At 46.6% G+C, this 25,946-nt stretch overlaps 4 protein-coding genes across 4 annotated transcripts; 3 read left to right on the top strand and 1 right to left on the bottom strand.

Moving 5' to 3' along the window:
* Positions 1–301: 301 nt before the first annotated feature.
* On the top strand, positions 302–4,353 carry PSV08DRAFT_375719 (uncharacterized protein; the record flags this gene model as incomplete). The annotated part of the gene is made up of 5 exons (XM_014218874.2): positions 302–394; positions 453–824; positions 875–1,195; positions 1,258–1,462; positions 1,515–4,353. The coding sequence occupies 5 exons, from the start codon at positions 302–304 to the stop codon at positions 4,310–4,312; spliced, it is 3,789 nt and encodes a 1,262-aa protein (XP_014074349.1). The 3' UTR covers positions 4,313–4,353.
* Positions 4,354–5,951: 1,598 nt separating this feature from the next.
* Positions 5,952–6,783, top strand: PSV08DRAFT_253952 (kinase-like domain-containing protein). Its single transcript, XM_014218873.1, has one exon. It carries the CDS (start codon positions 6,037–6,039, stop codon positions 6,652–6,654), a length of 618 nt encoding a protein of 205 aa, XP_014074348.1. The 5' UTR covers positions 5,952–6,036; the 3' UTR covers positions 6,655–6,783.
* A 14,893-nt stretch (positions 6,784–21,676) lies between these two features.
* PSV08DRAFT_397768 (uncharacterized protein) lies at positions 21,677–22,716 on the top strand (the record flags this gene model as incomplete). The annotated part of the gene is made up of 4 exons (XM_014217483.2): positions 21,677–21,790; positions 21,844–21,865; positions 21,950–22,046; positions 22,093–22,716. 4 exons carry the CDS (start codon positions 21,677–21,679, stop codon positions 22,382–22,384), a joined length of 525 nt encoding a protein of 174 aa, XP_014072958.2. The 3' UTR covers positions 22,385–22,716.
* Positions 22,717–24,871: 2,155 nt separating this feature from the next.
* PSV08DRAFT_253902 (uncharacterized protein) lies at positions 24,872–25,653 on the bottom strand. The gene has a single exon (XM_014219257.2). It carries the CDS (start codon positions 25,360–25,362, stop codon positions 25,138–25,140), a length of 225 nt encoding a protein of 74 aa, XP_014074732.2. The 5' UTR covers positions 25,363–25,653; the 3' UTR covers positions 24,872–25,137.
* Positions 25,654–25,946: the final 293 nt, after the last annotated feature.

Below are 25,946 nucleotides of genomic sequence, written 5' to 3'. Positions count from 1 at the left end.
TCAAAAGACATCAGGTTCAGTATACAGAAGAGATCACGCCAGCCCTGCGCTTAATGTAAGATCGTGATTGGCTAAGCTACCCACAAACCCGTATATCCGAGCGCACAACAAGAACGAGCATATCATTACGAAGTGGGGCTAGTGTGGTGAACCTGCGGCACAGGCGTGCGCGGCTAAGGAAAGATATTCACACAACTCTGCCTGCCCTGGATCACAACAGTTCGAGTCTACTTCTCACGACTTTGTTTAACATAGGTTAATTGTCGTCTCGTCTTATATTAGACCTTTTCGGCCGTACGTGATGTTCGATTTACGCAAGAGATTAAAGAAACTTAAGCGGAAAGAGCTAGCTCCCGAGGTTAGTACATGTCCGAACCGGCATCCTAAACAAACTGTAGAAGCAACTTATGACATGAATCTCCTAGAAACCTCTTGGGGAGCATCCCTCGCAGGTTCCGGCGCCAGTCACCGAACACCAAGATCGCTACGGACTCTTCCTTCTTAACGAAAACACGTTGCCTGACGACTCGAAAGACAATAGAGGTGTGGATATCGTGGCTATACATGGCCTGAATGGGAACGCTTACACAACATGGGAACACGAGAATGGAACTTTGTGGCTCCGTGATCTGCTCCAGAGGGACCTTCCTGGGTCTCGTATATATACCTACGGGTATCCATCTGAGCTTTTTTGGAGTAACTCAGTAGCCAAATTGCGAGACTATTCTGGGAATCTTCTAAGCTCTCTCGCAGCTGTTCCAGAAAGAAGACAGCGCCCGATAATATTTGTCTGTCATAGTCTAGGTGGCATAGTGTGTAAGCAGGTGAGAAGTTCGACATTACTGTACCAACGGGATTCTAACCCATCTTTGAGGCACTTGTTCTAGCACATGAAAACGACCATCTGTATGGTGACACGATATCTGCTTTTTCAGCTATTGTTTTCTTCGGAACACCACATCGTGGTTCGACAGTGGCCGATGTTGGGAAGATGATAGGAAGAGTTGTCAACATGTGTATGCGCGCATCACTAATTACAGGCATATCTGGGTCCATACGAGACGACCTTCTCACCATCTTGGAGTCTAATTCGCAAGCGCTGAACGATCTTGCTGTTTCTTCCCGGAACCGTCTGAGGAACTTAGAGATCGTTACCTTCTACGAAACGGAGATGATGCCTGGGCTTTCTGAACTTGTGAGATTGCTTCTTGAAAATATATACTTATAAAGCAGCGCCTAACGTACTATCAAATACAGGTAGTCCATCGAGGTTCTGCCATAATGGAAATACCATGCGAAGAAGTCATACCTCTTTATGCGAATCACAGAACAATGTGCCGTTTTGGAGGTGCAACAGATGGCGGTTACATTTGCACTTTGAATGTCATAAAACGCTTAGCCAAGACAGCCCTCCTAAACCGAGAAATGGCAAGGAAAGTTGACCGCACATCGTCCAATCAGTGTATGTAATGAATATCGAACCACATAGTCGTACCAGCTAAGCCGTTCATCAGCTTTAAGCGAAACTGAACGATCTTGTATGGTTCTGCTGAATTCAATCTACCTTGCGGAGTATAAAGCGCAACTACCAAGGCCGGTAAAGGGAACTTGTAGCTGGATTCTAACCCACCCTGCGTATTTGGCCTGGCTAACAACTGAAGAAACAAAACTACTTTGGATCACAGGTGAACCAGGCTGTGGCAAAACCATGCTTTCTGCATATCTAACAGATCACCTAAGACTAGACCATGCTACTTCAGTCAAACCTCAAGTCTTTTTCTTCTTTTGCGACGATAAAGTTAAGTCTCAGAGAGATGCAAACGCTATACTCAGAGGCATCCTGTATCAAATCGTCCAGCAGCACCGAAAACTCATCAAATATGTTAAGTCTCGTTTCGAAATCGACGGACCTAGCCTCGCAAACTCCTTCCAGGCGCTTTGGGAACTTTTCCTAAAGATAGTCGCCAATTCCACGGCAGGCGCCGTCAGAGTCATAGTGGATGCAATTGATGAATGTGAAGTGAGGACGCGTAACAGCTTCTTGAACGCCATAGCGCAGCTAGTACACGAGTCTCAGGATGTATATCGACAGTCTAGAAACTGCGTCAAATTCCTAATAACCAGTCGCCCGTCGCTCGGAAACTCATACAATCTCACAGGATTGATGAAGAACAGAATACCAATCGAGGAAGATCAGGGTGTTGTCAGTGAAGACGTGAAGCTGGTCATTCGAAGCAAGGTTGGCGATATTGCAAAAAAGTTTAACTGCGATGATGAGACGAGGAACTATTTGGAGCAAGTACTATATTCTAAGTCTGATCAGAGCTTTCTCTGGTTGAATATGGTACTACATAGCTTGGAAACGAGTTCAAAAGCGTCAAAGAGAGATTTCGAACGAATTATCGACACATTCCCACAGAGTCTTGAGGCTACCTATAACAGATTCCTACGCGGAATCTCAGTCGGGAATCGAGAAGATGCCGGGAAAATTCTACGTCTACTCGTTGGGTGCTCGAGGCACTTGACATTACTGGAGATTAATACTGCATTTTCAATTGATCAGTATCACAAATCTATAGCCGATGTGGCAAATGATTTACAGCTTTCTATTAGCACAACGCTACAGAACGTCGTAGGTTCTTTCGTCCGCATCAGAGAGAGAAATCAAAGCTCCAATCAGGAATCACAAGTTTCGCTTGTACATCAGTCCGCAAAAGAATACCTAACAGATCTCGCACTTCGTTCCTCAGACAGAACAGTGCAGAGTCTTGCGATTTCTTCTACAAACGCAGCCCTGGAAATAGCCCAATCATGTGTACAGTACCTCCTCTTAGAGGAATTCCAACTGGACATTTTTGCTTCAGAAAGAACGAGCCTGGGGACCAACTCACCTGAATCATATGGCTCATTCCCATTGAACGATTTCGACACAATAGCTTCAGACGGTCCTCTCGGCCTAGACGATCACCTCGGCCTAGAAAACTTCTTCAAAAACTCACGCGAGCTAGACGAGGAGCAATGTGTTCTGGCAGCCCAGAAGTACAAGTTTTTTGATTATGCTGCAACTCATTGGGCAGAGCACTACTCGTTATCTGAAGACATCGCTCCAAAGTCTGTCCATGATGCCGCCAAGGAATTAACGACGAATTCTAGTTGTGTTCTAACAAACTGGCTGAAATATTACTGGTTTATGAGCAATATGGAATACTCGTTTCCAGATGTTTTTGAGGCCATTGAAGTAGCCGCATTTTTCAACCTCTCTATACTGCTTATTGAGATTATAGAGCAGGCTGAGTTTGACAGTGATGCAAGAAAAACTCAGGCTCTGTTCTGGGCAGCGAGAAGGTCCTCACTGAAGTGTATGAAAGTGTTACTTCAGCATGGGGCAAACCCTAATGGAATTGGTATCGACCGACAAACACCCTTGACTATATCCGCGCAGTATGGTAATCTGGATGCTGTACAGATACTTCTTGACGAGCCATCCACGGACGTTACTTTTGGAGGCAAATCCGGAAGGTCAGCACTATCATTTGCAGCAGGGAATGGACATCTGGAGATTGTTGAAATCCTGCTAAAACATGGAGCGGTCACATCAGACGACCAGGATAGCGCACATTGGACCCCACTTTTCTGGGCTGTAATAGGAGATCATGCGAACATTGTGCAACTATTGCTCAAACAGCCGTCAATCGATATCAATCAAATTGACAAACATGGGCGCTCAGTACTATCTTGGGCTGCAGGGGAGGGCGCGAGACGAGCTCTGAAAGTCTTACTTCAGCACCCCTCTATCGACCTGAATCTGAGGGATATCAAAGGGCTCTCTCCACTGCTGTGGGCTGCAAGGAATAATCAAAAAGAAGTGGTGAGTACTTTGATGCACAAAACAGGAGTCAACAAAACCGCAAAAGATAAGGACTTACGCAATGCGATCTCCTGGGCATGTCAAGGGGGGCATACTGACACTTTGCGCATTTTACTAAAGAACAAATGCGGCGGTGAGGACGACGTCGATATTGACGGTTGGACACCATTACTGTGGGCACTCTTTAATGAATCTCCAGCGACTGTGGAAACGCTTCTTTCGAGCCGTCGCGTCCAAATCGACCGTCAAGACAGCTATGGGCGTACAGCTTTGATATGGGCTGCGAGCTATGGGTATCTAGACGTGGTGCAGCTACTAGTGTCATGGAAAGCAAATCTGCTTATCAAGAATCAAGGTGGACATGCTGCTGCAGATGTTGCAAGGATAGAAGGGCACACTGAAGTGTGGGAGTTTTTGGAGGCTGAGCAAAACAAGGAAATATAGAAAAATGTGGATGAGTGGTTTATACTAGGTAGACTTGGGAACAATCAATCTGTTGATTCGCTTGATTGACGATTGATTGTTTCACCCAATTCAATCAATCCAATTTCAACGTCGCTGGAGAATCAATCAATCCAATTTGGGAGGGCTAGATTGATTGAATTGATTGTTCCCAAGTCTACCTACTATGCTCGATCGCTGGCGGCGTCAGAATATTATGAATGCCGGAAGGCAGGAACGGCATCGCTTCTATCCTATGCTCAAGCTTAACACTATACTTGGAGCAAGCAAGATCCTTCCTATACTTATTGTGTTAGCTCTTTGCTATCTATTAAATACGCTCAAAAACGCGCAACAAGTCACCTTTAGAGGTTATAAGATAGTCTTCCAATACTTTATGTATCCCTTTAGCGGGCGAGCTTGTGATTATATTATAGTGGCGATAATAAGAGGGTCTAAGCAGCTGCCTACTTAGTACGTGTAAGATACTATTTGTCTTGCAAGTATCTGTATAGTTCTTGCTAATGACTGTAACCCTTAAGTAGTTCCTTCCACTTTAATCAAAACTCTAACGGTCTTTTCGCATGAATAAGCTGCTCTAGTCAGCTCTATGAGCGATGTTTAGTCTATAAGATCTTTGTATAGTTATTTAAGCTACATTAAAGGTATAACTGAGTCTAACGCTTTGTAAAAGCACTTCTATACTCTATGATCTTTTGTTTCTTCTCTTTCGTCCGACCGTTAGCGTCCCGCCAGACCTATTATGCCTTCGCCTGGATATTCTTGCTGATATACTATATATATAATAATTGAGGCACTTCTAGAAGTAGCGAGCGAGCTACTATCTTTGATGCCTCTTCTTGATCGCTAATAAATACCTATAGGGGTTGCACTTCTATCTTGAGAAGAAAATTGGCGATCGCCTAATGGTAGTCTACCTGTGTTTCACTGCTGAGAAAGTAGAAACCTGCGGATAAGAAGGTCTGGAGATTACTGTAGCTAAGGATGTACAGCAGTGGAAGCTTATATCTGTTCGTCCGGTACGTGCAGTCTATCAGCAGTACGTCTGGGTTGGCGAGAAGGTTAGTACATTCGCCACCAGGGCGGGGCTCGCTGAGGATCGCGACAAGACCCTAGTCTGCTATGAACGAATCACCTCTCACCTGTCCTGTGCTGCAAAGGCCGTGCGCGCAGCACCAAGCTCCCTATCTATCGCCCATCATCACGCAATCACTACTCTACCACACCCAAATCGCTGCACAAACTGCTGACTGGGAGTTATCCAAATTTCAGGGTTTCAATCCACAGTACGCTCATTCTCATTCTAACCGCTCCACCTCTGCGATATTACTGACGCCTTATAAGACTACCGACTTGATCGCTTCCACCACCGAGTAAATATTACCATCGCGCCCTCTTTTTCGTCGGCTATCTCGAACTCGAACTCATAAAAAGAGAATTTATATGATGTTCTGATGCTTGCGATCGCTCTATTCGCGTTGGGCGTCGCTCGGAATGTCCTCTTTTGGGTCACTAGCAATATCCGACGGCTTGCTGCGGTTGGAATGACCTGGCGTTCTTATCAGGTCGACGCTCTTGTAAAATCCCTTGAAGAACTACAGATCTGCAATCACAGCACAATCGATAACGATGGCAATCTGAAGTTTTCGCACTCAACATTCTTCTTTATCACGAAGGAACACACTGTTTATTGCGGCCGGTCAAGGATGAGGAAGCTTACACTTGAAGCCGTCAATGAAAGCTTGAAATTAGTTCATGATAAAGATGTGTTCCCAGAAGCACCGTCACATATCACAAGGATTACGACAATAGATAGCGGTTGCTTTGTCAAAGGGCCAGCACTTACATTTCACGACGAAATTGGTGGCTCAGAGATGATAGCACGGCTACTGCTGCAAGAGGCTGAAACTTTGGAGCAGATTGAACGAAACCCCCACCCTAATATCCTTCGTTATCGAGGCTGCCACGTCTACCGAGGTCGTATCGTTAGTCTCGTTCTGCAACGTTATCCTCGCACATTGGAAGAATGTGTGCTTAACGGTGGCGGCAATATTGACTTGAAGTTAGGTTTTGATAGACTGAAGACTGGGGTGATGCACCTTCATGCTCTCGGGCTTGCTCACAATGACATCAAAGCAAGCAACATCATGGTTGATGAGGATGGCACATGGATCCTAGCAGATATGGGCTCTTGCCGTCCCTTCGGCGATCGTCTCATTATAGCAGGTAATCCACAGTGGGAAACTTCATCACAGCAGCATGACGAAGATGCACTTGGTGAACTTTGGATTTGGTTGAAGGATCAGAAACCAAGAAAAGTTTAAGTAGGGGCTAATCTCGACGGTAGTCGCTGTTCATGTACATAGCCTAGTTTATTTTAGCTTCACCTTCGAGAAGAAACCATGAACTGCACAGAGTAGCTATGTCATATATCCAATCTATCGTCCATCTTATGATCGTTTTCAACACCTGCAACTACGACTGCTGATGGTGAATGAAACCATTGGAGGTTCTAGTATTCAAACCTCTGTACTCTGTTATATTCTGTCGCAGCCTAGGATCTTGTTCCACGAAGCATCTGACTCAAGGCGGCCTCATTCGTGGTGCCATTGTTTGCGGGGTTCCTTGCCGATGCTGCGCAGTCGCTTTTTTGGCAATCCACGGTAACCACAGTCGATTGCCTTCTAATATCATTGCCAGTAGCTACGATGATAACCGAGCTTCTTCGATGACACCTTGTCTTTTGTTAGCTTCATTGGCAGAAACTGCTAGACATAACGCACATAGCAATGGTCCAAGAAATGGACGTTGACAGTGGCTTGACTAGCGGTAATAATATCAACCTTGATCGAAGTTATCTGAATAATTTTCAGGTGGTTGGTGTAACTAGTTAAGGCGGTTCAGAGGACCTTTTAACTCGTCTGAAAGCGGGGCAGTCAATCGCCATGACTAACCAGTTAAACAGTATTCGTCATTGGCTATCTACCAAGTACGTGTTTCTATTTATATGCTATAGAGGAGAAAACAGGAACTGGAAACTGAGTTCAGGTGACCTTTGTATTTGCATCACTATAGACACTAAGGAGCTTACCTTATATATCATGAGCTCGTCTGCTGGGCTTGAGCTGGTAGCGCTTGTTAACATATAAATGTAATTAACCAGGCTTAGCTTAATCGTGTACGGGTGCAGAGGATACAACACAAAATTTACATTGCTTCAAACGTATATAACGTCCATCCCTGTGTGGCGGGACACCCTGCGTAACGGGACGCCACAGACACTCCCCAACACAACAAACGCAACAATAAGTTAGAAGAATAGATATTCTCGGAATAGTAGCCTTAAGCTATATAGTCTATTCTCTCCTAGTATCTTTTAGAAATAAGTTTTACTTACTATATAATACAACAATTTAGTACAAGCGTTACATAACCGCCTCGCTTTAGCTAATAGTAGGTGCTTTAAAAGCTTATACATCTTAACGAAAGTCCGTTAATATACAGCTTATTTTATTATTATCCTATCCCGAGTACTGCACTCGAGCTCGAGAGGTTATCGTGCTTCTATGCTAATTTTAAGTCCGCCTGCTAGATATGCTAGATAAAGAGGCCCCGCAGACCTAGCTTAAAGTAGCTTAGCTGTAATCTATCGCTGCTGACGCTAGAACTGTGGCTGCGTGGCTGTGTGGCGCTTTTGCCAAGCGCGCCAGGACACCCGAAAACCAGCTTATTATTATTATTCCATTATAGTCCTGTATCAGCCGTTGGCTATGTAGGACTTTGGCCAAAGGCCGTTCTATCTAACTAGTTACAATTTGGTACGTTGTGCTGTATTGCGTGACTATGGTGCTTCGGCCTGTATCTAGCTAAGCTATTACTCGCTTTCTAGACGCCTGGCGCTAAAGAGCAGTTTGGTAACAGGGAGAGATGTAGGGTAGCTAGGCTACCTTCCAGCGAGCTCTCTTAGGGGAAAGGAAATAGCGCTAATAAAACTTAGATTCTTGTTCTTTTATTTTTCTTCTTTTGTTGTTGTTTTTCTTATTTTTCTTTCTAGCTTTCTTGGCCTAGGTGCCACTTTCTTGTTCCGATCCTTGTGCTAGTAATAAAAGCTAAAGTAGCTTCTGTACCGCTCGTAGTATGGAGTAGAAGTGGGAGTTTGAGTACTTTCTGGTCTAGGGTCTTTTTAAGCTGGTTTCTTTCTGCGCTATAGAAGCCGCAGTATAGAAGTAAATGCTCTGCCGTTTGTGGTCTCCCGCATCTACAGAGCTCGCATTCTCTTCTCTTTACTTTCTTTAGGTAGGAGTTAAAGTATCCGTGTCCTATCTTAAGAGAATAGAAAGAGCTTAAAATGTCTCTTTTCGTGCCTCTTGGGATTGCTAGTTGGTTTTTAAGCTTTAGATTAAAGATAGCTCCGTAGCTAGTCTTCTTTTCTTTTGCTTTTTCCCTATACTTTCTCCACTCTTCCGCTTGGCTAGCTTGTTGGAGGAGCTTGATCTTTGTACCTAGGAAGGCTAGGCTTATTTGTAATTTTTTTGGTGTTTGTTTAGTAGCTTCCTTTGCTAAGGAGTCTGCTTTTTCGTTTCCTTCTATATCTGTATGGCCAGGAGCCCATTTCAAGAAGATCTTTGCTTTTCTATTTAGGATAGCTTTGGCAGCTTTCTGGCACCGAATTACCCACTGTTGGCCTGGCTTATCTGATAGACTTTGGAGCCTATAGATGGCAGCTTGGTTGTCAGCGTAAACGTGGATATTTTGGTCTTTTTGGGCTGTTTTCGCAGCGTACTCAAACGCTGCTGTAATGCCTTCAAGCTCTCCGTTATAGACTAGTTGCTGCTCGCCTATATTCTTTGTCTCTGTGTAGATTTCTTCTTGGTTAGGGTTATAGACCGCTAGGCCTACTCCGATCCCATCTCCGTCTTTAGTTTTAGAGGCGTCTGAGTAGATTACTATAGAGTTATCCTCTATCGTTTGGATATAATCCTTGTGCGCAGCTGCCTCTTCTTCTTTAGATTTCTTTGATATAGAGATATTGTAGTTAAGAGAATCCCATGGTCTGAACCGATATGGGGTGATCTCTTCTATCTCTTTGGTAGATGGGATGGAGCTCGTGATAGCGCGTAGCTGTCTTGGTTTATTTGGCTGTTTTGATTGCTGAAGGGTTATTTTTTGTAGCCTTGCAATAGCTTTTGTAATTGGATGGGTTGGAGCTAGTTGTATAGCTCGCAGAGCGTATTTTCGATTTGTTTGGCTTAGCCGTACGGCTGGTGACGGCAAGCTAGCTTCAATACTTGTTGGGATAGCTGGAGTTGTTTTAAATACTCCTAGTACCTTTCTACAAGCCGCGTTGTGCAGCGGCTGAAGCTGATCTTTAATAAAGCTCTGGTTGCGCCAATAGATTGGCGACCCATAGTCTGCAATGCTAGTAACGCATGCTAGGTATAGTTGTCTAATAGCGAAGGGAGATAGCCCGCGGTCGATATTAGCTAGTCTCCCTAGTCTATTAAAAGCTGTTTTTGCTTGGCTAGCTCGAATAGCTACGTGCTCTCTAAAGGATAGTTTATTGTCGAGGTATACCCCTAACCACTTAATCGTATCTTTGTGGTAGATTTTCTCCTTGCTAGGGAGTTCTAGGGGTGTTTCTTTTCTTTTTTTTCTTTTTTGTAAAGTGGATTAGCTCTGTCTTAGCTATATCGAATTCGATTGCTAGTTGTTTTCCTTTCGTAACTAGTTTATTAACCTCGCGTTGCAGTATCTTAACGTTTTTCTTAATAGACGTTGATGAGGTTGTAATTGAGATATCGTCAATGTAGGATAGCTGGAATCCATCTATTTGAGGGAATAGTTCTCTAATATAGATAAGAAAGAAGATTGGCGAGACTGGGCTGCCCTGTGGGATGCCCGCGTTAATCTCGCTGAACTCTTCTATTTGGCCGTCAAAGACAAGCCTTAGAGATCTGTTAGATAGAAAGGTTTTAGCCTAAGTGATTAGGCTGATAGGTAGGCCTCGTCTTTTTAGTGTATCTAGGAACTGGTTATGCGAAACGTGGTTAAACGCTCCTTTAACGTCTAGAAAGACTGTTGATGCAGTGTAGCCTTGTTGTTTTTGGTGCTGGATTTGATCTACGAGGAATAGAGCTGCGTCTATAGCTGATTTCTTTAGTCTACCTCCTATCTGCGAGTCGTGTAGGAGGTTTGTGGTCTCGGCTAGGTAGCCGAGTCTCTTGGCTATTATCCGTTCTGTTACTTTCCCAAGACAGCTTAGTAGAGTAATTACTCTATAGGCCTTTGGGCTAGAGTAGTCGGGTTTAGATGGCTTTTTTAGAATTGCTCCTGTAGCTCTTCTCTAGCAGGCTGGATGGTATCCGTAGTTAAATAGCAGAGAGTAAGCCTTAAAGAACGTATTTAGTTGAGCTTGGTATGCAGCTGTGATAATTTCCTGTGATAAAGCGTCTGGGCCAGGTGAGCTGCTTTTAACCTTGTTAGAACAGGCGCGTTCTAGCTCGGTTATCGATAGCGCTGGCCATTCCCACTCTTTCTCTTAGTAGTTATTGAAGCTTGGTGGTGCTGTACTTGGTGGCGGAGGGAATAGTGCTTTTCGAAAGGCTTTACACTTTCCTTTAAAAGAGGTTTCTAGCGTCTCTCCTTGGATAGGGGGGATTCTTTCTACTCTCTTTTCCTTGGTATAGTCCATAGCTTTAAAGATAGATTGTAGGTCTTCTTTTTCTAGAAAGTTATTCTAGTGCTCTCTTTTAGCTTTTCTAATTGCTGCTTAGTAGGTGTTTCGCGCTAGGAGGAAGTCTCTTTTAAAGAGATAAGCTTCCTCTATAGTAGTAGCTTGTAGCTGTTGTATAAATATCCTTTGGCAATGAGATACGTTTTTTCTTAACTTAGTTAACTCCTGGCTCCACCAGGGCTTTGCTTTTGGCCCTAGCTTTATTTGTAGAATAGCTTTATCTGCGGCTTATTAGACTACTAGAGTAATTGCTGTGCCAATTGCGTCTAGTTGCAGCTTTAGCTCGTTATCTTAGTCTAGGAGTAGGTTTCTTGAATCTACTTTCCTTGGTTGGTTAATCTAATCTAGCGATTGTAGCGTTAGGTTGCTCTAGATAGCTTTGCCCAGCTCTTCTCTAAATAGGTCCCAGTCTGCCCTTCTTGTATTGTAACTTGTTTAGCTAGTAGGGTTATTAACTAGGTCCTTTGTTGTGCAGATAGAGAAGAGTATTCCATGGTGATCAGATCCAGGTTCTATTGTAATTTACCAGTCTTTTACTTTATCTTCTAGATCTAGGGTAGCAATAGATAGATCTAGTGTTGTTTCTCAAGACATATTAGGTCTAAAGAAAGTAGTAGCTCCTGGCGTGTTAAGGAGGCTAAGGTTCTGGTCTTCTATCCAATCTGCTAGTAGCTGGCCGTCTTAGCTGGTTTTACAGCCTAGGTCCCACCAAGGGTGGTGCTCGTTGGCGTCCATAAGTAGTATAGTAGAGGTTAGTAGCTGGGTGTCTTTAAGTAGTCTTTAGAAGGTTTTTATATTTTCTGCGTTTTTTTAGTTATACACGTTATAGATGTTGAACTTCAAGCGTCCTTCTTAGATCGTAATAGCGATAGCGTCAGGGTCAGCTATTTCCTCTAGCTAGCTAACTGTTACACGGGGTTTGGTGCTGATACTTCTCTAAGCTCGATCCGGGTTAGGGTGAGTGAGATGGTGTGAAGAGCGCCGTGAGGTATTTGTCTGGCGATACAGTGGAGTGGGCGTGCTTGTATAGAAAGTAACAATAGGTTGACAATTCCTAATCTATATCGAATAGACTAACAAGTATCAATCTTGTGAAGTTAAGTAACTAGTAAGAAAGTACAATTTGAGTTGACCACAACGAGAGTAATAATGAAATCCATCCATCCTTATATCCTCATTGTTTCTGTCCTGGTGCTCCCTATTCTCCCTTTTCTTTGGGAGCAGTGGGAGCATAATTCTCCCAAGGCCCCCCGTGCTCCGGGAGCAGGGCTCTTGGCGGGAGCACACATATCACGTGACCTCCAGCCCCGCGATGGTCGTTACCTTCTGACGTGGACGTGGTTGGTCTTTAACCTCGTCATCCCGCGTCAAGGAGAGAATCCTTCTTGTTACTTGTAACATTATCCCCCCTCTTAGGCGTATCGTCCCGATACCCTGGATTATCATTTTGCCGTGCCGCATGTTGAATCGTCGGCTGCATATAAGGTCGGTAGGCCCCGGGCCATTGTAACCGTCCCTTCCTGACTCCAGCCTTCCTAACCATGCCCAAGGTCCCGTCTTCCTCTCGTCAGGCTCCTGCGATAACCTCGACTCAACGTCGCCAGGCTCGGTCCGACAAGATCCGTTGTCGGGGAAAAGAGATGACTTTCCGCTGTAAGCGCTGTGAGAAGAAGAACCTTCGTTGCTTCGTGGACACTGCGTCCGGGCAGTGTGCTGGTTGTATTGCTGTAAAGGCTGAGTGTAGTTTGTTTGTAACTGAAGAAGAGTGGGAAAAGGTGGAGGCAGAGAAGCGTCAAAAGCGTCTCGAGCTTGCTCGTTCTGAGGAGCAGACCGCGCGACTTCGTCGCGAGCTCCTAGAAGTTGAAGAGCGGGAGCGGGCGTACGCTGATCGTGATCACGCTCTTCTGAGTCTTCAGAATCGTGAGAAAGAGGAAGCTGAGGGGACCTCTGCCCCTGGTATGGGTTTTCCGACAACCGAACCATCGCTACCCGCACAGTCGACTGACCCTGGCTGGTTACAGGCTGATTATTCCTCTTCTTACGACCCTTTCTTGTCCCTTGATTATTACCTACCCTTCGAGAATCCGGTTCTCGCTTCTTCGAATGTTTCCGGTGAAAATCACGTACTAGTGACTTGCAGTTCGTCAGATTTCCTTCAGGTTCCCAAGTGTTGTGGCTCTCGGGCCATCCTCGCCACTTGACCAAGTACTTCCACTGACTACCGATTTTCCGCAGGTCCCTAATTTCTTCGACCTCGTATTCGTCGTCTTCGAGCTCTATGTCCGTTGCTAGCTCGGCATCTAGAGGTGCTGGCTCCAGGAGTTTCTTGTGAAAGACAGGGTGGATTCGCATGCCTTGTGGGAGTTTCAACTTGTAGTTTACTTTTCCTATTTCCTCTAGGATCTCGAATAGTCCTACTCGGAGGTTGTCCAATTTCCTGCATGGTCGTTTAGTTTTCAGGTTTTGTCGTGACAAGAAAACTTTGTCCCCCTTCTTAAAGGTTGGTCCCTCAATCCTTTGTTTATTCGCTGCCTTGGATGTCGTGAGGTTCCGTTGAGCTAGGTTCTTGCTCAATTCTTCGTGCAAATCTCGCATAAGCTTCGCTTTGTCGTCTGCCCCTACCGCGATACTCTCAATGTCCTTCGGATCTCGATAAGCTACCGGCTCATATCCGTAGTTCGCGTAGTGCGGCGAATGCTTCGTCGTTGTGGATCTCGTGCTGTTGTAGGCCAATTGCGCTGTCGGCAACAACTCTACCCAGTTGTCCTGCAATTTGTTGGCGTACATCCGTAAGTACTGTTCTAATGTCTGGTTTGTTCGTTCCGTCTGGCCGTCTGTTTCCGGGTGAAAGCTTGTCGAAAGCTTCTTTTTGACACCTAACTTCGCCAGGAATGTATTCCAGTATTTAGACGTAAACAGTTTATCACGATCGGTGATGAACTCTTCAGGTATCCCATGCTCTGACACTAATGCTTTGGTGACTTCGTACGCGCATTCTTCTGCCGTAATAGTCTCTTCCGTAGGCACAAACTTTGCCGCCTTAGTCAATCGGTCCACGATTACTAGGATTGTGTCGCAAAATCGAGCTGATCCTGGTTCCAACGATCTCGGGAGCTTCACTATGAAGTCCATCGTTACACTTGTCCATGGTCTAGACGGCGGCTGTAAGGGTTGTAACAGGCCATAGGGCTTATGTCTCTTGGGCTTGTTCTGGTGACATGCCAAACAGTTGCCTAGTATCTCCTGCACCTTCGTACGCATACGTGGTATGGCGAACACCTTAGACAGTCGTCTAACCATTTCTTCGATTCCTGCATGTCCATACTCGGGGGACTCATGCAGTTCCTTGATGAGATCCGGTCTCATGTGTGGGGGTATGTATGTTCGATCCTTCGAAACCATACATCGGTACTCCTGTTCGTCTTGTAACAGTCCATCGGAGCTCTCGGGCTCGAACTGCCAGCTATTGGCTTTCTCTTGCCACTGCTGCTGAAGCGTCATTACTTGGTGAACCACCGTGGTTGCTATCTTAGCTAGTTCCGGCTGATTGTACTTCAGACTGCCGTCGGGCATCTGCCTCAGCATTGCTTCGTGGGGTTCCTTATGACCTTCTTCTCGTAAGTCGCTTCGTCGACTAAGGGCATCCGCTGCTCCGTTGAGCGTTCCGGCCCTGTGGGTGATTTTGAAGTCGAACTGGGCCAGCGTCTCTGCCTATCGTACTTGTCGTCGGTTGAGTTTCTTCGTTGTCATGAAACTTGTCAAGTTCTGGTGATCGGTAAAAACCTCGATCGTGTCGGGGAGTCCTAATAGGTACACCTCCCATTGTTCAAAGGCATCGACTACTCCAAGTAGTTCCTTATCGTGAACGTCGTAGTTGAGTTCTGCTCCTGAGAACTTCCGTGAATGGTAGAACACCGGTCTCCATTTCTTATCCGTGCACTGCTGTGACAATACAGCTCCGAGTGCATAGTCAGACGCGTCGGTCTCGACTCTGGTGGGTCTCTGAGGGCTGTACATCTCTAGTACCGGCGCCTCCAGGAATATCTGCTTGATTCGATCAAAAGCCTCCTGATGTTCCTGCTCCCATTTGAAACCTATTTCCTTCTTCGTTATCTCCGTAAGGGGTGCCGTGATCTTCGAGTAATCTTTGATGAACTTTCGATAATAGTTCGCAAATCCTAAGAAGGATTGAACATCCTTGACTGTGTTGGGTTTTGGCCATTCCTGTACAGTCTGTATCTTCTTTGGGTTCATTTTCACTCCTTCGGTTGAGATGATAAATCCGAGGAATTCCGTTTCCTGCGTGTGAAACTCACACTTTCCTGGTTGAAGGTATAGCTTGTATTCCTTAAGCTTTCGTAAAACCTTCTTAACATGCTCGACATGTTCTTCGCGTGTGCCGCTGGAGTACACTAGTACATCGTCCAGATACGCGGTAACAAAGATTCCGAGGTATTCGTGGAGCGCGTTGTTGATGACTGATTGAAAGGTTGCCGGCGCATTCGTCAACCCGAATGGCATAACCGTATACTCGAACAGTCCATACTTCGTCTTAAACGCCGTCATCCACTCGTGACCTTCTTTGATCCTGATTCGGTAAAATCCTTCCCGAACGTCGAACTTCGTGAACCACTTAGCTCCTTGGAGTCGATCCATGAGCTCTGTAATCAGTGGTAAGGGATATCGATTCTTCCGAGTAACGCTGTTCAACCTCCTGAAGTCGACACATAGTCGCCACTTCCCGTTAGGCTTCTTTACGAACAGTATAGGCGAGGCCATCGGGCCTGATCCTGGTCGGATAAATCCCTTCTTCAAGTTCTTCTGGAGGTAATCCCGCAGCTCAGCATCGTGCTCGGGCGCTATAGGGTACATTCCTCCTGGGCTCAACTTTGCTCCTTCCTCCAGGATGATCTCGTGATCCCAATCCTGGTGTTCTGCTAAGTCTGTTGCTTCGTTTTCCTCGAACAGTTCCTTGAACTCTGATGTTCGGTATTCTGCTGGAACCGCCAGCAGTGGTTCGTCATGAACGGACGCAACCTGTGGTACCGGTCCTTCCTTCGTGGTCGCGACCTGCCGTATCCAGATGACTCCTACTCTCTGAGGGTCCTTCGCATAGATTCTCGCGATCTTATGCGGCGAAATCACACCGAATCTCCCATCTGGGTTTGCGCGTTGATCCGTCGGGCGTGTTTCTCGTCGTACACCAGCAACCTTGTGCACAGGTTCTCGGCTGTGTATCGATTTCTTTTGCCAGTCGATGGCAGGGTTGTGTTCTAACAACCAGTCGTAGCCAATTATCATCTCGGTCTCACCAAGATCCATAATACTAATCTTCGTTCGGCTTTCTTGACCAGCCAGGCGTAACGATACGGCCTCGGTCTCAAGTCGAATCCAGCCGTTCCCGTATGTCGTGGGACTATCGTCGGCTAATACCACTCGCATCGGCACCTTCTTGGTCCGATAGGGTATGTTGTTCTTCTCCACCACTCGGGGTGAGATAACGGTTCGTGCGGCCCCACTGTCTATGAGCGCCGTCACCTCGTGTCCATCTATAAGTACCGTAGCCTGCAGCCGCAAATCCTGCGCTCCCAGTTCGCGTACTTCCTTGAGGGTCGTTTTAGGACTGCCTTCACCAGCGTGACCCTGTCCCTGGCGGCATCCTAGTTTTTTGTCTGCTTACCTTTCCTCTGTTTAGGAAAGTAGCCTTCGCCTTCCTTGGCGGAATAGTGTATCGTACACTGATCGTCGTAACAGAAGCTCCAATGGATATTCGGGTGCGGTATATCGTCCTTCGCAACCTTCCTCGTTGGACTCGGCTTCTTCGTTCTGTGAATCGGGCATCCGTCTGCCTCACAGATGTTTGCTGACAAGGTGCTATGGAGGTAATCGTTCACTCCGCGAGCATCCTCAAACTGTTGTCGGTGGAAGGCGCATCCCTTCCTGCAATGCGTCCATAAGAGTCGTTCGTGGCTCTTTTCCTCGTTGGACTTTCCCTGATCCTGCCTAGGTACCCTAGTCATCGTGACTCTTGGTCTTGCAGCTCTGTGCATCCTGCAGTTCTTCGCATTGCATTCCTCGGCGGATATCGTGCTATGGTAGTAGTCGTCTACCTTTCGAGCATTCCGTCGTTGTTCCCTGTGGAACTGGCAATTGGTCGTACAATTGATCCAGCATAGCTCTTCGTGAGCTTCCTTTTCTCCTGGCTGGTGCACCTGGCAATGCTGTACTCGACACTCGTTATGCCATAAGTTGATGTGGCAGCAATCGTCCTCGTTGTTCCTGGTTTCTTCTCGCTTCCTCAAGTGATAATCACACTGTCTTGGGCAGTCAACCCAACGTAGGCGCTCGTGTTGCTCCATTCGTTCCTTGAACGTCCGAGGCGTCTCCTCGTCATCAGATTCCTTGAATCTGGGTTGTTCCTGGGCAGCCCTGCAGGCAATCTCATCTGCTCGGGGTCCCGTGATTGTGATTCGTCCTTCGATATCGCAGTCGTTGGCTTGGTGCCTGGTATTTCCACAAATCCAGCACTGTTGGTTTCTTAGGCGGCGTAGTACCTCTGCCCCTTCAACCTGCCAATCCGTTGGTAGTGGTTCGTCCCACTTGAAGTCTTGGAGTCCTATCGCCTTCTGTACTAGCTCAAAGGCCTCATCGGTGGCTTGTCTTGCTTCGTCGTACAGGTCTAGGTCGCTGAGAGTCTCGTCTAGTTCCTCGGTCGGGTATGGTGTTGCCATCCGTAGCATTCCGATCTTAACCGCTCCTTGCTTGACTTCATTCTTCGGGCAGTCCCTACGGAAGTGTCCTACTTCGCCGCAGCGGAGGCATGCCTTACTGTCGTAACGCTTCTGGCGTTCTTCCTTGGAAAGACCGTCGTTAAACTTTCCTCGGGTTTTGTTCTTATCCTTAGACTTGTCTTGTACCTTGCCGGTCATGTACGTATCTCCGTCGTGATCCTTGTTGTTCCGATACCTTCGGGTGTTGGCAAAGGGTGGCCCTGGTCGATATCCTCTCTGGGCTTCCTTCCGTTCCCATAATCGCGTGTCGATTCTTGTTGCCAACTCGATCAACGAGTACAAATCCTTTGGCTTGTCGTAGTGTACAAGTTCGTCCTTGATGTTTTCCTTCAGACCTGCTTCGTATACCGTCCGGAGTGCCGAATCGTCCCAATTGATTCGCGCTTGTAGTTGCTTGAACTCCGCCGTATAAGCTGAAACTGCTTTGGTCTGCCTCAGGCGAGATATCGCTTTCTCCGCCTGGCTTTCCGCGTCTACCTCCCCAAAGATGCGTCCCATTTCCTCCTTGAAGTTGGCCCAACTGCTGAATAAGGTACGCGTCTCGTCCTTAGTTCCCTTGTTGTTGATGTCCAATAGAAAATCCTCCACGTAGGGTTGCATCCAGCTGGCTGCTTTTCCTTTTAGGTGTGTGTTTGCCATAAGGATCTTCTCTGCATCGTTTGGCACATCGTTGTAGCCGCAGTATAACTCGATAGTGGTGAGGAACGTCCGTAACCCTTCTCGGTTACCATCGTATTTGTCCGGGGTTGCCATCTTGGGTTTTTTGATAGGCTTTTCGTTTGGTGTGGCCATCAGCTGACTCGTGAGCTGATTGATCATCGCTTGCATCTCGGCCATCTGCCGTGCATGGATCTCGGCCTGTCGCCTAAGACTATGAACCATTTGCCTAGGGTTATCCATTGTCTCCTCCTCATCGTCGCTGGGAGTCAACATCTCGTCGCCGATTGCTGGGTTAGGCATCGGTCCGGGACCTTGAACTGGTCCACCGGCACTAGCCTGTGACTGAGAATGGTTGTGAGACATCGTAAGTCTTAATCGGGCGTCCTAATGTTAATCTTCCTAAGTCCACTGAATCCGTGGGTGGTCAAAGTGTTACACGGGGTTTGGTGCTGATACTTCTCTAAGCTCGATCCGGGTTAGGGTGAGTGAGATGGTGTGAAGAGCGCCGTGAGGTATTTGTCTGGCGATACAGTGGAGTGGGCGTGCTTGTATAGAAAGTAACAATAGGTTGACAATTCCTAATCTATATCGAATAGACTAACAAGTATCAATCTTGTGAAGTTAAGTAACTAGTAAGAAAGTACAATTTGAGTTGACCACAACGAGAGTAATAATGAAATCCATCCATCCTTATATCCTCATTGTTTCTGTCCTGGTGCTCCCTATTCTCCCTTTTCTTTGGGAGCAGTGGGAGCATAATTCTCCCAAGGCCCCCCGTGCTCCGGGAGCAGGGCTCTTGGCGGGAGCACACATATCACGTGACCTCCAGCCCCGCGATGGTCGTTACCTTCTGACGTGGACGTGGTTGGTCTTTAACCTCGTCATCCCGCGTCAAGGAGAGAATCCTTCTTGTTACTTGTAACACTAACCTCTGCTGCTAGAGATCTAGATATGTAAAATAGAGCTCTTGGACGGAGGTTTAGATCTGCTTTTGGAAAGATTTGGTAGAAGCTTTGGTGGGCTATTAACCTTAGGGCTTCGTAGTTACTGCTATTAGAAGGGGCAATCCACGGCTCTTGGATTGCGATAATGTCAACTTTAAGCTCGATTGCTAGTTGTAGCGTTGATTCTGTCGTACGTGGGTTTTTATTTAGGTTTACTTGTAGTACTTTAAGGTTTTCTACCATTATTTAATAGATAGAAATACCTCGCAGTCTTTGCTATTCGCAAAGTGAGTTTGTTTGCAGTTTTTGCATTTTGGAAGCGTGTGATTACAGGCTTTCCCTTTCGCATTGCAAATACTGCAGTTATGCTGAGTAGTTAGGTGGTTTTCGGCACAGAACTGGCAGCTAGCTAGGTTTCTACACCTACTAAAGTTGTGTCCAAATCCTTGGCACTTGCTGCATTGCGCAGTTAGTGGGATTTGGCGGTATTTCTCAACCCGAAGGGATTGGCCAAGAATTGTTATTCTACTGCCGATCTTCTTCGCTTCTTCTTCCGATCTAAAGGCGATTACAATTGAGCCTGACTGTTGGCTTCTCCAGTTCTTTGATATCCAAAACGGGTTTCCAACAATTGTTTGGTTCTTATTGTACGTTGGGATTTCTGTGTGGAGTAGCTGAAGGTTTTCAGCCCCGTCAAAGGTTGTTGGTACTCCGTGTACAACTAGTTTCGTCCAGGACTCTAGCGGCTGGGCTTTCTTAATTGGGAGCTGGCTCTGCCAGGTGTTGATTTGCTTTAGAAGAAATTCTCCTGAGTATCCTTCGGTAGTTGTAAGGATAAGGTTGTTTCTTTTGCTTATTGCTACTTGCTGGATAACTGGGCCAGCAATACCTGCCTTTTGGAAGGCTTGGTTAATCTTGTTTCTTGCTAGTAGAGGGCTAATTGTTTGGCCCTCTTCTAGCGTGACTAGCGTCTGGTAGTGGGGTATTGGTTTCTTGGCTGATTGCGCTGGTTTCTTTCTTGGCTGGACTGTTGTCCAGGCTTGGTTTGGGTTATTTGCTGCTATTGCAGCGTAGGAGGTTTGGGCTGGTTTTTGAGCTAGTTGGGCCGCTGATTGTGCCTTGTTTGAAGCTGCAATCGTGGCTTGTTTAAGTGTCTTTGTTGCTTGCTGCGAGGCGTTTGCGAGCGTCGCTGAGTGGTAAGCTAGTTTGGCAGATAGCTTTTCTGTGATTTGGTTGGCTACTCTGCCCGTTTCAGTATAGTCCCTAAATACGTCTAGAAGCTCTAGTAGCTTATTTTGAGCTACATGAGATTCTTCCATTGTAGAGGCTTGTAGGATAAGGTCTCTCGCCCAGTAGATTGCCTGCTCAGAGTTCTTTGCTACTGGTTTTGGGCTGGAGGTGTTTTGGTATGGGTTTCTACCTCTATAGGTAGTCTCTGGCGAGAAGTTGGCATATCGTTTGTTTAGTGGTAGTATTGGTATTTCGAATACGCTTGGTGTTGGTTGGTTTTGGATGGGGGTGGCTGGAGTAGACTCTATCTCCATTTCTCTATTGATTTGAGCCTCTGGCCCTAGGCTCTCCTGCCTATTTTCTTGGGTATTTACTACAATAGTATCACTATCTGGCGGCATTTTATTACTAAGCTATTCTCTTAGTAAGCAGCTAGGTGGTCTGTGTGTTTTGTTTTCGTGAGTGAGACGTGTTCAAATTAGCTACTTTACCAGCTTCTAGCTCTATAGTGCGTGGGCTGCACAACTTAGCACTAGTCGCAGTTGATTTCTTAGGATGGATTTGTATATATTTAGCTAAAATTACACTTATTCTAGAAAACTCGAAGTTGGTGTTGGGTGCGAAAACCAGCTTAGATTGGGAGCAGTGCTAGGTTTAAAGTCCCCCCAGCGTTTAGCTCGTGGCAACATACGTACCTAGCGTGGCAGACGTTGCGAGATTATCGGTTGGATGTTTGTTTGGCTGGATCAAGCTTTGCCACTTTCACTACCATTCGCTACGTCATCCTTTCGCAAGTACTCGTAATAAGAAGCTGTGAGCGCTTTACCCTCTAGTCTGCTGGCTACAATCATAGACAACATAATATTATCGTCACAGCCCCATCTCTTACGTACTAGCTTCTACTCGCGCCCCGGTATCTTCTCCTACTAAACGATTACGCGAGTTCCACCCAGCCGATTCGGGCCACTTCTAAAGGTGCTTGTCATCAATGGAGAGCAGCGGCCTTGGCGCTAAAGTAGCCATCCCTCGGCTCAAGCGGCCTAACCAGCAGACTGTTCTTCCGGGGCCTCCCCGTATTAGTTCCGGGAGAGTTAATAAGGCAGTAAGTACCGTACTTGCACGACTCAGCATCATGACGCTGAATCGAATATGTAGTGCAGTGGATGCCAGAAGCGCAGTATGTATATTACTAAATTCCGTTCTTGCAACTGTGCCTACTAATTACTTCGTGTGGACATATTATGCGAGCTAATATGTGCAGAAATGAAATGCTCTGGCACTAGACCGCGCTGCATCAACTGCACGAAGTATGACAAGGATTGCATCTATCATCTGTCACGCCGGGACCGGCTAAGAGAGTGAGTTGACTTGAGTATCTCTTAGGTGCGCTTTTGACTTGAACAGGGCCACTTATAAGATTGAGGTTCTTTCCAAACTGCTCGAGGACATACGTGGCGCCCTCGATAACGAGCATACAAAGAGAGTTGATGATGTACTTAAAGAGTTTGACAACGACACGCCTCCACTATCGCCATCCGTACACACCAAGTCATGGAAGAAACGGTCGACGACGTCATCGTCTAATGAAATGGATTGCGACAGGCAGGCGTTTGACGAGGCTCATGTCTTATCTTCAGTGGGCTCTAACGAGGATCTCGCTTTCCTAGAAGAAGATGTCCTGGGGGACCTTGGATAAATTGAGACGGGTCGTAACTCTCAGATCCAATGGATGCGGATTTTGCAACGAAAGCTGGATCAGTCTGGAAGCGGGCCGTCCGACATGCCATATGCGGCATCTAGAGACTTTCTGCTTGGCCAGGCACAGTTACCGTTGTTCTATGGGAATCATTTCATGACAAACTTCGATAAAGGGACAAACTACTACGGCCCGGACTGTTATAACCCACACGGATAGCAGCCCCCACAATAGGATCGCGGCCAACGTGTGCAGTGGTTTCGGCGAAGGGAAAACCAGGGAAGCAATCTTTTAAAAATATAACATAGTGGAATATATAAGTTATAGAGAGAGTATATCGTTTCATGTGAAGCATCCTTCCCCACTAAACAGCATGGCCAACCCAGAAACATATGGAAATCTAAGTGCTACGCTTAGAATGTCATGTACTCGACGGCGGAATAGCTTTAGCTAGAAAAGCTCATCTCGATTCCTGCCATCCTTGGCGAAGCATTATAGCTAGGACTTCAAGTAATGACAAAAGACCGCAGAAATACTTTTATCTTCGACACACGTGTGATATGTAACCATAAGAAGTACTAAGTACTAGTTGATATCATTTGCCACTGCTAGCAGGAGGTGGCCGACCCGCACTGGCCACAGGGCTACGCTGGAGGCGTTCAATCTTTGATATGCAAATGAAGGAAAAAGCTTGCCATGAACGTCGGCACTGGACGGCATTATGAATAGAAGGGTCATTATCAATGACAGGATGGCGTGCAGCCTTAGATAGCGTAGTACCTTACTTAAATACAGGTACAATCAAATCTTTGCTCTACTTTTACCAGTGCTCGTAAGCGTTGACGATCCGAACTCATCAACCTCAAAGGTTAGACTGAAGCACCTTTCTACGGCCCTAACGATTGCAGTGCTCATACAAGAAACCATTCGCTGTATGACCGTACGACAGCTGTATCCACAAGATATACAGACCCTTTCCACCTTTGTACGTGCTTGCAGCGATATCGTCCTTCCAGTAATACTCGCTCTACTTCCCAAAGCCTAGACTCGGAGACTGGTATTTTGTATAATGCTATACGCGTTGTATAAGACACGCGCACTCTGTTCTTTACACGCCATATAACTCATGATATTCTCATTCAGCAAGCTGAAGCGGTGTTTGGCTACTGCTCGGTATATGTATCGTGTGCGATGTAATTGAGAAGTACGAGGACGTAGTAGGATGGACGAGGGATCCACGGCGGGTCTGCGGAGCTAGGGGGCGACGCAATAGTTCGTCTCTATGGCATGTTAGCTCTCGCGTTAGCTATGGCCGTGCTTACACGTCATCTTGAAGTTGCACGATGGCTGTATCGGAAGCTAGTTACGGTTGCGGCTTCGATGCTGGGTGTGTACGAGCCTTCAAATTTAGCTCCTATCCTGGCGCGCTTGGCAAAAGCGCCACACAGCCACGCAGCCACAGTTCTAGCGTCAGCAGCGATAGATTACAGCTAAGCTACTTTAAGCTAGGTCTGCGGGGCCTCTTTATCTAGCATATCTAGCAGGCGGACTTAAAATTAGCATAGAAGCACGATAACCTCTCGAGCTCGAGTGCAGTACTCGGGATAGGATAATAATAAAATAAGCTGTATATTAACGGACTTTCGTTAAGATGTATAAGCTTTTAAAGCACCTACTATTAGCTAAAGCGAGGCGGTTATGTAACGCTTGTACTAAATTGTTGTATTATATAGTAAGTAAAACTTATTTCTAAAAGATACTAGGAGAGAATAGACTAACGTCAATCCCTGCCACCCGGGACGCACCCTGTCGCGAGACGAACAGGAGGTACGTTGAGATCAAACGATTGTAGTTTTCCGAGAACGTGTCAATAATCTACAGTCTTCTGTCAATAGTTCCTTGGCCTACTTCAGCCTGCTTCTGTACCTCAAGATACAAAAAATACGCCGTCGTTGACGCCTGCATGCCGTGCGCAGTCAAGCCTTCGATTGTGCCTAGATCTAAGCCCATGCTATCCAGCATGGCGCTTCACCCCTAAGACCCTATTAAGGTGATAAACTGACTCATCTAGACCTCTGAATATCACTATAGGCACTGGAAGTCACCACCAGCTTCGTGGCGGTTGTCGCGCGCTTGTTCATGCCTGATTGATTGATTGATTGATTGATTTTGTCCTACTCGGTTTCAGCCGTGATCTCCACAGCTATGCCCGGATGACTGGCATGGCAGACAGCCGACGCGATGCGGACGTGAGTCCACAACCGCCCCACTTCACTCTCGAAAGAGCCATCTGTCCCCAGAGGCCTGCCGTTGTCTGGCTTCTATCTACGACTATGTACATTTCGTCTCTAGAAGTGACGTCTTTTGCCTATGTGTGTGTTCTGCAAACTGTGTTTCTATGTGTATGCCGTGCTCAAAGCCTCGTGTGTGTAGCGTTGTTTAAGGCTCGTAGAGGCACAGTTGCCTCATGCTTTGCGTCTGTGGTACCTTCAGTCTCCCCCTAGCGTTCAGCTATCGTGTGTGCTAGCTTGCCCTAATACCCCTAGGGCTCAAAGTATGTTCCCTAATCTCTGATGTTCTTCCAGTGTTGTGATGCCGTCCACTAGGTTCCTATGTGGCCGTATCTTGTGGTGTGACCTGCCACCGGGCACAGCGGCAGCAACATTTCGTCACAACGCAGTTTCACAGGAGCGATGCTCCGCTCGTACGTGTCGTCAAGCCTATTAAGCATGAGAGCTCTCATGCGAACCTCCTCAGACCTTGTCAGGTATGTCGAAGGGGGACCAGTCCTTCAACACGTGGGGCGACAGTGGACGAGGCTGTCTGGTGATCTGTAAGTGTATAGTGGCACCGATAGTAGCATACCAGGTGTCTGTGAGGTAGTTCGCATGAGAGATGATGCCGTTCAGCTCGAGGGCTCGTCGATGCGGGACGTTGCAGACATTGTCGGATGGTGATGGGCTAGCCAGGAAGCCCATCGATAACTTTGTGTGTGCGTGATGTAACCATGATGCTGAATAGGGTGTCTGGGCTCCGTCGTCGCGTCTTGCGTTGCTGTGTTGTGGCTAGATGGCTGCCGCTGTATTTGGTGGGCATGTCATGTTAAGTAGCTTGCTCGCAAATTTTGCTGTCTACGCCAGCCAGGGCCGCAACAGCGGCTCTGCAGGTACCAAACCGACGCGGGGGGACGCGTGATGGCCTGCAGAGACTGTTGCGGCCATTGGCGGGTGGATTTCCAGTTCTTTGTGACGATAATTCCAGAAATTGATTTCTCGCTGTTTGTCGTGTTTTTTCTTGCCACCCCGGTTGGTACCTGGGATCGCAGCAGCTTCCCAATGCGGTTGGTGCAGAACCAACCCCGCACTTACAGTACGAGTAGCGTGTAATTTACTTTAGGCTGCCAAGAAGGTGGCTATTGTGGCTGTGCAGCTTACGAAGTGGGTGTGTTGAAGCATCACTCGTGTACGCAGTTGAGTGTGTATGAAGTATAACTATTCTTCTTATGTAACTACTTAGTTATTTAGCTTGTGTTACTAAGAGCAAGTTTAAATACAGCGTTATA

This window comes from Bipolaris maydis (assembly GCF_028858645.1).
Source record: "Bipolaris maydis strain C4 unplaced genomic scaffold PSV08scaffold_1, whole genome shotgun sequence".
NCBI lineage: Eukaryota > Fungi > Ascomycota > Dothideomycetes > Pleosporales > Pleosporaceae > Bipolaris > Bipolaris maydis.
The sequence above is the reverse complement of the archived record's forward strand: the minus strand, read 5'-3'. Positions and strand labels throughout refer to the sequence as shown.